The 13857-nt window shown below is 36.8% G+C and overlaps 1 protein-coding gene across 1 annotated transcript in view; it reads right to left on the reverse strand.

Moving 5' to 3' along the window:
* Positions 1-965: 965 nt before the first annotated feature.
* Positions 966-13857, reverse strand: part of ATP10A (ATPase phospholipid transporting 10A (putative)) — a 62221-nt gene continuing 49329 nt past the window's right edge. Inside the window, exons 13-21 of the mRNA XM_053455169.1 lie at positions 12174-12358; positions 10550-10877; positions 10077-10153; positions 7644-7769; positions 5046-5246; positions 3893-3973; positions 3704-3808; positions 2422-2609; positions 966-2132 (exon numbers count right to left, since the gene is read on the reverse strand). Coding sequence (XP_053311144.1) covers positions 1481-2132; positions 2422-2609; positions 3704-3808; positions 3893-3973; positions 5046-5246; positions 7644-7769; positions 10077-10153; positions 10550-10877; positions 12174-12358 — 1943 coding nt within the window. The 3' untranslated portion in view covers positions 966-1480. The remainder of the gene's footprint in view (positions 2133-2421; positions 2610-3703; positions 3809-3892; positions 3974-5045; positions 5247-7643; positions 7770-10076; positions 10154-10549; positions 10878-12173; positions 12359-13857) is intronic.

Raw genomic sequence — 13857 nt, forward strand, 5'->3', positions numbered from 1 at the left:
AATTTACTTGTTCTTTGTTCAAGTAGGGAAACCGAGGCGACATGAATTTTTAACATAACCCATTGTTTTTATATTTACATTAAGCATCTGAAAAATCACAATGTGTTTAAAGACTTCACTAAAGACAGACTCAATAACTTTGAGGGTCCTCCTGTGTACCTTCCAATTTACCATTATAAAGACATTTATATAATCTATGGTGTAAGGGCCGTTTTAGACACTATAGAAGAACTATTACGGAAACCAATGTTTCTTTACCCGATTACGTGGAGTTAAATAAATCTTTGTTAAATTATAGTAACATCTTCCAGAAACTTTCTGTAAATTCCCTACGCTGTCTTCTGCTTTTGGTGCTTGAAAGCGATACATTAAGGCAAAAATGTAGACTGATCAGAGTGACAACAAAGAAACCAATGATGCAAGAGCCAGTAGTGTACACGTGACAACATTATATGCCCCTATTTGATATATGCTATAACATCCTTAACACATTCTGTAGCCTGTTGGTAAAAATATATTAATCTAAAAGAGGACTTCAACATTCCACTCTAGCGGGCCACTAACGGGCCAGGTATTATGTGTATCCTTGAATGAAAACAAATACTTTAATGCTTTTTTTTATTGAGATGCTCCATCTGGGATACCCAAGGATATCCAGCCCTTGGGGAGTTGGAGTTGTATACCACTGACAAACAGATACGAAAATATATAGTATTCAGGAAGAGCAAAAACAAAAAAACACCTAGGTAACAGCAGAGTCTCAAAGTATTTTAGGCACAGATATGGTTATATCTATACGCCTACAGGCACTTTGCAGATCCACTAATGGGAGAATGTTTCAAATTCACCAGAGTCAGCTTAATAGGCTTATAGGTTCAGCTACAGTGCACAAAAGAGACATAAGCATTAGCAAACATGATAGCGAACATACGCTGCCGAGATTTTCGCACAGCTTTACTAAGGTGTTGTAAACGTATTCATACATATTTATTTATATTCAAACAAAAACAATTTTTAGCTGCTACGGAAAAATAAAGAACTTACGTTTTTTTGATTTACACCAAAATCATAGGGAAAAAAGCAGACCACTGTTTTTCAGTGTTATTGACAGATATATATATTCTTTCTAGGACACGGGCATTGCAGCATTAAATTGCACAGTAATGTAACATAAAACATAAACTTGCTCTATGTAAAATATATGCATATTTTCTTTCCTATACAATTAAAGTTTGGTAAGCCAGTTAACCAGTATTTTTTTTTTTTTTAAACAATATCCTCTATTCTAGTCTCCCAATAAAATATATATCAAAATATTACTAAAAAATTTCATATATATATATATTTAAAGCTCTGATCAGAGACATAAGATATACATAATACAAAAGTCTTTGTACCAACAATCTTCTCTTTCAGAAGTAAAAACAAAAATCGAGTTCACTGTGCAAAGTAGAAAATATAAATAACGTTTCCCTAAATTTTATAAAAAAGTTGTTTCTAGCGTTTCCCCGTTCCCCACGGTCCTTATGAAACTTTCAGGGTGGAAACCAATATTACATATTGCCACTTCCTCCTGGTCTTTGGGCATATAGAGATCAGACGGCAAAAACCTAGAGTCTGACGATCTTGTTTGATCACTGCTTAACAGGTGCTTTGGTTGGGAATACTCTTTAAACAAAGGAGTTGATGTCATCCAATTTATTAAGCTGACATCTGATTGGTCCAGATCGGCAGATGGTGTGCTCCAATGGGAGTTTGCTGTAACAGGAGAGTCTTGATAACCGAGCTGGTTACTAACCATCAATGGATTATCCGGCTTCTTGTTTGTAGAAGTTAGAGGACTGAGACATATACTTGCATCACTTGTTGGATTCCCTTCTTTGTTTTGCAAAGGTAAATACTGGCCTTTCTTCTCATGCAGCACATCAGAGTCTCTTTTGTTCCTGGACGGATGGATATCACTGATGTTTGATACTGTAGTGTTATCCTGCTTTTCAGTAGCTGCTGGTGGTGTATTTGAGTTCAGCCGGTTGATAACATGAGTCAGGCACTCCGGGTGAGCTTTAAGAACCTGTCGACCAATTTGCACCTGGGTTGGACATAGAGTTCCCTGAACAGCTTTGTACAAAAACCTACACAAAGAGAACAACAAAATACATTTGTTGCACACTTACGTATAAAGAAAATTAAATTGTTTTCAAGTTTTAATTAAATCTTTAAGGCTGGCTTGTGCAACAGTCTCAAGGGCTCTAACAAGACCCCTGCCCCCCCCATACAAATGCCAAATATTTAAACTAAAATTAAATAACTTAAGTATAACGTAAAGTCAATGAAAAAAAGTTAATGTGGAAGAATGTAACATAAAATGGGTGAAATAACATAAGAAAACAAAAAAAAATATCAACAGAAAATATGAAATACCTGGGTAATAAAGCAGCAGTAGGACACAAAATGCAAATTAAATAAAATGAAGGACTGGCCATTAGATTCTGCATTGTCCAATATGGATTTGAAGGAGGGCTGCATGTCGGACAGGATGAATTGTAAATCAAAGCCACACAAAAAAACAGGAGGATACTGTACACAATAGAGCACACGTTGATCCACGTCTGAAAATAAAACAAGTACAGGTCTTAATACTCAACATATGCCTTTAGACTGAATTAGATACTTATCTTTCATAAACATCTACCTTTTGAGAGGGTTGGAGCACGTTTATTTTTTTTTAAATGATTAATGTGTTCAGGACCGGGAGTTTTTCATATGCTAAAGACTAGAGTTTTTACCTTAGTTCTTATTAGTGGTAACATGTTAAAAAAAAAAAACCCATACTAAAATAATAATAAAAAAAACAACATTTAAATTTTCTTCTACACAGTAGGTGCCACGTTGACCTAAATTATATCCGGCAACATCCTGATTACAAGTAACACCCTACATTGTTTTTAATGTTCTAGAGGGCCACATCCCTTACAAGGTACCATATACTGTATTTGTTTAAATGCTACGGACTTAAGGGTTTGGTGGTAAAAGCATTTTTTTTTTTACTTGTAGTGGTAAGGCTAAAACATTAGGGCACTTTTAAATGTTTTCCGCTATACCCAGTGCAGTATGGAATTCCCTCTTTTTTTCCCCTCGTGTTTTGGAAGGGGGACAGCTTTGCATTACTGATCGTAATGTGTGTGATCAGCCAGCAGGGAAAGCGATAAGGAATCACAGGAGGGTCTGGGAAGACCCTCCTAGGTCTCTTCTCACATCTTGAGAATCTTCTGGTGGGAAGAGTGTCAGCATTGAGGCCTACTGGAAGGAAATGCCCGTTATTGCAGTATACCAGCGCACATGCTGTTACACCGTTTGGCAGAGATGCTGGCTTCTGCTGACAGGGGAGAGAGTTGTTAGACAGCCTGATCTCCCATGCAGAGGCCGGGAGATGTCCCTGCTGCAGAAAAAGACTGGACGTACCAGTACATTCAAAGGGATATCCGGTCATCTTTTTGTGGACATACAAGTATGTCTATAGGGGTCTATAGGACCCCTCTTCTGTTTAACAGACTGCTATTAAATATATAAGATTCCATCTCTATTAACAAACCTACTTTTGTTTTTAGTAATGAAATGTACTTTTTAACACACCACATAATGTAATAACTTATCAGATATAGGCAGTGTGTTGTATACCTGCAGGATTTTGTATTCCACTTACCCATGTTTTAGTCTCAATACCTAAATGCAGCATAATGGTGAAAAGTGCACACGTGACAATTGGAGTTCCCCAAGTGAACAAATCGGTATCAGAATCATAAAAAGTCTGCAAAACAGGAAAAAGGTGTATGGTTCAGGTTTTTTGTCACAATGCAAAATTAAATAAATGAATAAAAACGATGCTACTTACAAAATACGGAATGAAAAAGCACATGAGACTTTGGTAAAAAGCATCAATCATGTTACTCCAAAACATATGAGGCTTATATTCCTGTAAAATAAAAAAAAGACGGCAAGTGAAAGAAGGACAGAAGCAAGAATGCTACACACCAGATACCTACATATGCCCCCAATAAATGGTACATTTTCTCATGGGCAGTTTCTGAAGAAATAAGGACATTACATTTTTTTTCCTTTTTCTCTGCATCTAACAACTGCACACCTCTGATTTTCCAAGTCTTGGAACACAGGTGATACCTCAATACAATTGTCACTTCTACTCATTCTTGGTCAATTATTCTTCTATGGATTTTCCAAACTCCCTATAGCAGGGGTGTCAAACTCAACTGGGCAGAGGGTCTGTCTACAGACACCTATTGCCATACCTTGAAACTTTTAGGCTCTAGACACCAGGAGTCCTACTTTTTTGGAGGGGGGGTGGCAGCTTAGTGAGGGGCAGGGTAAGCTGCAAGAGGGGAGGGGCTATCCTCGCTTGTGGGCAAGAATAGCAGTATAGTACATAGGTGGGGCTAGTGGCTTGTGAATTGGGGTGGGAGGGGAATGGGGGGAGGATGGGCATGCCTGAACACCACTCCTGTGTCCCAGAGATTGAGCGTCGTGTCTCCCAGTGCTTACAGACAGGCACTCATGCAACTCACAGTACTTCTAATCACACACTTATTCACACAAGTCACAGGCACTCGCACGACCATTTCCCATTCTCCAGGCTTCATCACTTGTCTGCCCCAAGCTTTGCCAAGATGAGACAAAGAATTCTTGATGTAGCAGACAGGATTGACAGGCACCTATTCCACCAACTGGGTACCTAGGGGCAGGAGGAGAGGGTTTAAAGGGCCTGATGGCCCCATCGACTGCATAATTGACACCCCTGCTCTATGGATTCTAAGATTTCCTGTTTTTCATCTTTTGTATAACTATTAAAAAAAAAACGAATTTTACATTTTTGTAAGACATTTGTGTTTATACAGTGTATTTTCCTGATACATTGCTGTGTAGGCTGTTAATGCAATGTAAACAAAGTTCTCAAAACTGCAAAAACATTATTAATAAGAGTAAGAAAGGCATGAAAATGGGGGACGCTTACATAAACATTAATAATTTACCTCCATCATCTGCCCACTTTTATAGAGTTCAGGCACTGCAATCAACATCTCTTCTGGAAGATCCTTGTCAAGAATTCCAGTTACAAGTTGTGGAATGGATGAGAACAATAAATTAAAAAAGATCAAATACCACTGGTCAATCATTGAAGATCCAGAGAAGCCACAGTAGAACTGAAACCAAAAGAGGAGCGCCACAAACATCTGTATATAAAGAGGGGAGAAACCAATTAAATTGATAGAAATGCCACTCAATAATACATGACTTATCACACTAGATAGAATATTACAGCCAGGAGAATATCTTTACTATATTGTTAATAATAACAATTTTAATTAGTATATTATTTATTAGTCACTGCTTGTCACGAAGCTGAAAATGGTTTTAGCAGTAATCGGTGCTCTTCCAATTTCATAACTGTAAAAGAATAACTCTTGGGTGGATTGAAAGGCTATTGCTGCATAGATAGATTATTTTAAGTGGACCTGTCACCTTAAAAAAAAAACTCATGTTAATAGAGTGTGCAAAAAAGTTTTTTTTAAACATATTTGAAAAGAAACGGTAGTATCAGTTTTTGTTGTTAATAGGACTATTAATTTACACCAACGGTATCAGTCCTATCGGCTAGAATGCTTAATAGCACATTAACCCCTTGAGCATACATTTGCACCGCACAGGTTTCAGGAAGGTTCAATGCTGAACCCTGCTCGCCCCTAGGTTAGGATGCATTTGATGTGTGTGAATGCTTTCCCCGTGAAACACTGCTGATTTCCCAAAAATAATTACGTTTCACTTAAAAACTGTGTGTTACTAATGTTTAGAAAAAAAAATATGGGCATTATAAGAACCCCTATAGATTTGGTCATTTATCAAATCAACTGCCCATCTCTAGTTTTCTCCTGTATGATACAAATAAGGCCAACAGTCAACACAAATAAGCATGCAGAGAAATGGAGTGGCTACTGAAAAACTTGTATAAAGAGAACAGAGCCACGACAAGGTAACATGAAAGTGAATCCAATGCAATTTAATTAGCATACAGTAAAAAGAGAAATGGAACGCACAGAAGGGCTTAGGGTATGACATACAAATCTACTTTAGTGTGTTGCTGAGCAAAGGGAGTCACATTGCTGGAAGTACCCATCTGGGCAATCAACGTCATGTATTTTTCTGCAGATTTCACTGTTTTTGAGATTAGTGTCTGGAAACTCACTATTTGCGTCATGTTATCCTGAAAAATAATCTATATAAACCGTGCAATAAAATTAAATGCACATAGGTAGTTTTATTTCCTTAGCTGCTAGGGGAATTCGCGGAACAAAGTGCCTACACAGGGACAATCTCTAAACTACTCATTTACGAAAGCAGTAGTGTTCAATAAAAAAGCTGGGCTCTTATTAAATCTATGTTGAAACTGCTGAAGCGGAAATGTAAAGCAGAACGATCATTTATTCAAAAGCTAGGACTTTGCACACTTAGATGCTACTAACGTCTAGCGAATTACAGACACACTCCAGCCATCATTGCACCTTTATGCATATAAATCATCTTTTTTGTGTGTAAACGCATAGATTGATTCATCTGAATCTGTATGCTTTTGTTGTTTTTTCCTTGGATCCAGCAGTTGCAGGAGGTCCATTCGGCTGCCTGAGACCCCAGCACATAAATTACTTTCAATGCTTTCCTTCAAATGATCGTCTCCTTCAAGCAGCCAAAACCGGCACACAATGTGGAGAAGCATTACATGTGAAACGTAATTGGTTGAACACTAAAATAACCCCCTAAAAATGAGACAGAAAATGCATTTAATACCAATCGCTGTTATCCGCCGCTGATTGAAAGGCTAGTTCCTAAATAAGTAAATGAGAGGATAACCTGGGGGTGTCTTATCAGACATGGATTGGGCAGATATATGGGATTAACGTTATGTAAAAGGAGCAAGTATATAAATCTATGCTGTGATGGTAAACCAAAGACCTCGAGTGTTATAAAAGGAGCGTACGTTCACCTGTGGATGCTTTATTGGCATCTGGAATCAGGCAGTCAAGGTGGCTAATTCTATATTTGGGAAGCCTATGCCTTTGTATATTCTTCCTCTTGAAAAACACACTTTTACTACCAATAAACTCTTGGCACGATTAAGCTTATTGGTTACAGACTTGGCTACGTACTGATCATGCTGCAATTTGAGTAGCTGAAAGATCATGGACAACAAGATCATGGATAAGCCGATGGTTCATCAGACCTCACAAAATGATGGATTCCTTGTTTTTAATTACTGTACTTTCTCTTGATTTCTCCCTTTTTTCTATGGCCTTTTTTTCCCTTTTGTTTTTCTTCGGTTTATCTTTTTCATGTTAAGAATGTTTTTTTTTTTTTCTGGTTGGATGTATAAAAAACACTGTATTGTATGGTTGCTACACATTTTTTTTTATTTTTTTTGACATCGGGTGCAGTGTTTCCCATAAACAAAACAAGTAAAAAAAAAAATATATAAAAAAAACAAAAATAAAAAAAAGACAGAACACACACAAACTTTTGGTGCAACTATGATGCAAAGCAGTAAAGGTTTTTAAAACAGTAAAATTGTCAAAACTTACTGCGTTCTTATAGAAGAAGTATAACACCATGTTAGCCAGTCGTGAATAACACCATCGGCCGTGGACAAGCAGAAGTTTCTCCAAATATCTGAATCTTGGGACAGCAAAGTCGCTTGCCATTACTGCCTGTAGGAGGTAGAGAAACTGGTGTCATTTACTTTAGACAGCGTGTCATTTCCATTTTCCTCTACAATGACAAAAATGCTGAAGTTAAGTATTTTGTGGCTTTTGTATCATTCGTTTTTCTTGAATGCGAGAATGTTGGCACGTGGAATCCTGCACAGGTCTGTAAGTATAATTGTTTTGATTAACAAAACCCTCAAAAACAGATTCTGGTACAAATTAAAAAAGTAACACCATTTGATAATGCTTATAAAGCCCACCTTTAAAACTTTGCAATATATATATATATATATATATATATATATATATATATATATATATATATATATATATATATGAATGTTTTGGACGTGTTAACACAGGAATAGTGCCTTAAAAATAAAAATTAAATTCCCCATCTTCTAACTATAAAAGTATATTTACATGCGGGTTGACCGATTCGTTTGGAATTCACTAGATGATTATTTTTTGCAATAAAACATATGCTCAATATGCACCGTTTGGTTACATAATTCCTTCCGTCAGCTGAGTCATTGCTTTAACATCTCTCATTCGAACTGCTATTCATCCCTTTTTAAAGTAACAAGCATTTATACACCAGTAAATGTGTTCTTGCAGACGCGTTGCTTTTTGCCGTTTACAAAAAATGCAAATATCCTCTGATCCAGCAAAGGTGGAATGGATTGTTCTTATGAAAACAATACTGAGTGTTTAACTGACGTTCAGAAAAACGCCTAGTATTTTTTTTTTTTAAACAACAAAAAAACGCTGTGCAATTAGATGTGAACTTTCTCTAATAAGTATTATGACACATAAATGGAAGTGAGTTTTATCCGCTGGAGTTTACTAAGTTGTTCTGGTAAATGTAATGGAGTGCAAACAGAAATCAATTTGCTTTAGTGCATATAAAGGGATGCAAGGCAAGGTTAATTCAATTTGCCACATCTGCAGAAAGGACTTGAATATGTTACAACGCTTTCAGGTAAGAAAAATAATAGAGTAATGGGCACAAGCCTACTGAAGGGGGTAAGACCCAGTAACAGAAAAAACACTTATGCAGACACTGGTTTTCCAACTGGGACAAGCACTGGGTACAATTAGCTAAAGGAGTGATCCGTATCATATCTGGTAAAAGCACTTAATAGGCATGGTGGTAAGAAACACGCTATTTTACAATAAGGGAGAAGAAAAGAATTAAAAGCATGTGTTTTTATGCCTTTAGGTGTATTTTTTTTTATGGGACAGCAATACCTTTACATTGTGTACGAAACCTGTATCTGATAATCCTTATGTGATACTTATTAGTTAAAAGGGAAGCCCGTCTGCATATCATACTCCCAACCCCTGTCATGTGGTGCCAACAACTCCCAACTATGTTCCATCTGTTTTCACTGCTACTCATGGCCAGACTCACCCATGTGCAAGACTCCTGGAGGCAGCTCTGTCGGCTCATCTACTAACCATTTAACATATGGGGCTGTTACGCTGCACACACAGCATTATCATTTACAATGCGGTAATATTCACCAGCCCCATGCTATTCAAACCTGATCAATCCAACTTCATTTTTTCTATCAAAGTTCAAAATGAATTAAGTTGACCTTTGAAATTCTCTGCAGAAGTGATTGTGGACTCTTTACCCATATAGTCTCATAAGTTTTGTTTAGTTTTGTCTTCCTCTGCTTTTTTTTTTTCCCCAGTAGCACATACTGATTTTACTAGTATTATTTGTTCGGGGACAAAGTAGAAAGCAGAGGTGGTAGAGAACTGCATATAAAAATTACTTTATTTAACTAAAACAAAAACTAGTTTTGATTCCTTGCTACTGACCCTCACGTTCTTTAACAAAAAGAGCAGGGTCCTTGACCGTTATTGATTGCATGTATTACACACATTATATATTCATCTATGAGTATTGAAAGAGCAGGGCTAACCTGTTTTGGAGGAAGAGACGGTGGAAACGACCACAGTATAAGGATGAACAAGTTCCAGGAATAGAGGGCAAACAGGCTTTAATAGGGACTAGAACGTTTGAAAATCAAATAATGTCAGATTCTTTGATCTGATTTTTTTTCTGGTTTTCTTGTGACCATATGTGCATTTATGAAATGGAATTGATCCAGAAACACATTTTTTTTTCTCTCTTTCTTTCTTGTAAGTATTAACTAGGCAACAGTGTGATAAGGATATACGTACATATATACACACACATACATACATATATACACACACATACACACACACACACATATTTATAAATGATGAGAAACAGCATGGTTTTAAAACTCTTCTGCATGGAAACAACCTAACCTGCATGCCTTCCTGGCCAGATATTCCAACACCAACATCTGCCACCTGTATCATGCTGACATCGTTGGTTCCATCCCCTATGAAGACAAAAAAACAAAAGGGAGCGATGTCCGAGTTATAAAATGGGACATCTTGGTCCAATGTTGGTACATCATACGGGTTATATATTTAACGTTTAAGAAAAATGCCAACCATAACAGTCTAAACTATAGTACTAATTACAAAAGGATCACTAATTTGCTCAATAATATAGTCAGTATTATCTTTTAATTGGTTATTGACCAGCAGATGCAGTTGGAATGTACTATATAGTTTGCCTCTATTTTAATAACTAGTGGCCATCAACCTTTGAGTGAAAACCTATTGCTCCTACAGAGGCATGTTACCTTGAAGCTCACATCCACTTTTTGATTACGTTCACATGAGCAACAAACTAGCATATAACTAAAACTGTAGCGGAAGAAATCATGTACCTATCGCCAGTGTCATGGCTTTGAGCTTGTCTCGCACCAGTTTCACCACCATGCTCTTCTGAAGTGGAGTAGACCGGCAGCAGAGAACAGAGCGACACTGCCTCGCAAGTGACAAAAACGTGTCTGCTTGTGTTGTATCTAGTGCAAAGGCCAGCGTCTTCCCATCAATTACAAGGCCAAGGTTTGATAGCTTTGATCTCGAAGACAATTGGGGATTGCTTTGGACAGAACTGATGTTGGCATTTCCAGCAGCCTTCTCTTTGGAATCACTCGAGATCTTGGATTCCACATAGTGCAAACACTGATCGAGCAAAGCAGCGCAGGCTTCCTAGAAATAAACAAACCCATAATATTTCAATTGTAAAGATGTAATGAAAAAAGTGTCTTTGTGGAGGGTGGGGTGGTGGTGGTGATAACACAGTTAAAGTGCCAGAAAACACAGCAGGAGAATGAACGCTTATCAGTCTAGAACACAATAGTTTAAAAAGAAGCATTATTGTGAGATTATTTTGGAGTTTGCCGTGATTAAATAGAAATGTTGACCCCAAAAAAGTTGTGCTGTCTGCTTGTTTTATTCAAACAATATCGGGCAAAAAAAAAAACAAAAAAAAAAAAAACCTGAAAAAAATCTGAACTCACCTTCTACTTTTCATTCATTCAATGTAAAAGTTACTAGAACATAGTCAGCACAACTAAAATCATTTCGTAAAAAAAATAATTGGCAGAAATGGGCACTACCCCAGCTGTCAATGTTAGGAAGAAAATGAGCAATTTCTATGCACGAGCTTTAAGCAAAGGAAGGTATAACACACTTTGCAATTCTTCAGAACTGTACAACTTCCGCTGAGCTTTTGGACTGGAAAGTGTTGAGATGGCAAATAATAAGGTCAGTAATTCATTAACAAGGAAATTGCCTTTTAATGGCAAATGACATTTGCCCATTTCCATCAGTTGAATCAAATCACTAGCTATTGCAAAAGTAAGGCTGAAATGCAGTTTGACTACACTACACATGTACCAAAACGCTAACAAATATAGTTAATTTAAAAGCATCAGGGATTCCAGATAGGTTTCCATTAATTCGACATTTACAATTAGAGGTGCTATTTTTGCTACAATTATTGTTGAACTCGACTAATTTGCAAATTGATTTTGGCTTCAGAGTACACAACACTCCTGTCTAACCATCTTTCCAAATAAACCCCGATGGACCATTCAATAGAAACACGATATCTTCCCTAATAGATGGAACCCTCTGGTAGAGAAAGGTTTACACGTGTACATTAACTTTATTTTGCCATATTAGCACTTTTTTCTTTTGGCGTGAATGTTATAAACGCTTAAACAGAAGTATAATACATTATAAAAGTATAAATTATAAGAATAAAGTATTTTTAAAGCATTTGCTCCAATGTAAGTATTCATAACAGTAAAAAAAAATATATAATGCTGATTTTGAGCCTTTTTTCAGCAAACCATGCTTTAAGATTGATTCATTGGATCCAAGGTAAGTCAAAAATTACAGTTACAAATCAGACTTTATTTTTATTTTGGAAGTTGGCATTTTAGAAACTGACATTCATGCCAAATGAGTACCGAATATACACAAGGGAAAAATACTTACCAAGGATTCAGCATTTAGAGTGATGATATCATCATCATGATCTAAAAGCTTGCAAGAATACCCAATATTCACGGCAGTTTCTTGCTTGTCGCCAGTCAGAACCCAAATCTGGAGTCCTGCTTTTCGCAGCTTAGTGATGGTCTCTGGAACTCCATCCTGTAAGCGGTCCTCTATGCCAGTAGCACCTAGTTTTTCAAAGAATACAACAATGGTTGCAGAACAGCTAAATCAAAGCAGTCTATTTATTAAAGCAAGAGTCTGCAGTAGACGTATGTGTCAGCTCTTTCACCTTACTATACATTAGGAAGTCTAACCCCGGTGAGCATCAGCTGTAGGAAGGTCTTGGCAGGTCCCATATAATGTATAGTTAAAATCAGCGAGGAGAAGTCTTCTTGAATGTCTAATTATAACACTATACAGGACCAGCTCAGCTCTTCTTGCTGGGTGAACCGGTTAGTTTTGGCCCTTCTTAAAAGTGAAGCATTACAATTGCCCCTTTTAAATTGATGTTCCAGCCATTATATGCAATTTAATGCATATGACAGATCCCTTGAAACGCAAACGCATGAGGGGATTCTGCAGAAATTGTCTCTCACATTATTTCCTCATACATGTCAAATCAAAAAGTAAAAAAATACAGAAACTTTCTTAAAGGCACCGCTCTCTCTTTAGGCTGCACATACATGTACTGTAGATTGTACCATGATCCCATGTAGCTGACAATACACAACATATTGAAGGGCAGAAACACATAGGAAGAGAGTAATTTATGAAAGTATATACAAAAAAAAACAAAATACAGGCAGAAAATACAAAAAGTCTGAAGCTTATGTTTGGGAGCTGCATCTGCCATTACCCTTAAAGCATTTTGGTTGAGCACTGTAGTCTACAAATGTTCATCAGACCATTTTTTTTACATATATTTGTTCTTATTTTACATTGTTTTATTGAGATATGGGGTTTAGTGTGCGGAGGGGTGCCGATTGAAGCATGTTAGACTTCTACAAGTTTTTTTTTTTTTTGTTACCATGATTGCTATTTGATACACACAGGTACCACCCAGGACCTTTTTGACAAACATTTAGGATATATGTGCTTGGCACTGAAAATGTTAAACCACTTTTGAAGAGGGGCTAGTTTTGGATTTATTTCTTTAAACTGCAGCTTTTACAAGCATTGATGATTTTGTCCAACAACCTGATGGAAATCAAAACACAAACCCAGCAAATTCTCCATGGAATATTATCGTAATGCGCAAATAACGGGGCCATCGACACAAGGCCTCTTTTGTCAAAGATTAAGGGAATGTTTATTTGCAGTATGAGTGCTAACAGTGTGCTTAACACCAGCATATCAAATAAGTAAACTAAATAACATGTCAGTAACAAAGCTTGAAACAGTTTAAAATACTGGCGCTAAAAACAGAAGGAATAGTTGAGACGTTGCTCCAAACAGCATCTGGCAACTTCTAAAATTATTTGGCGTTGCCAAGTCATATGGTTTTGGATCTTAAAAAAATTAATTGTGGATTTTCATGAATATAAATAACAGAAATGTGGGCTCCAGTTCAGCATATTTCAGGCTTTGGTATTTACTTATGTTGTTCTGCTTAAGGAAAAACATAGTTGTCTCGGCAAACAATACTTTAATATAGTTTCCTTGTAGCTGGAATTATGACTATAGA

Source organism: Spea bombifrons, chromosome 2 (genome assembly GCF_027358695.1).
Source record: "Spea bombifrons isolate aSpeBom1 chromosome 2, aSpeBom1.2.pri, whole genome shotgun sequence".
NCBI lineage: Eukaryota > Metazoa > Chordata > Amphibia > Anura > Pelobatidae > Spea > Spea bombifrons.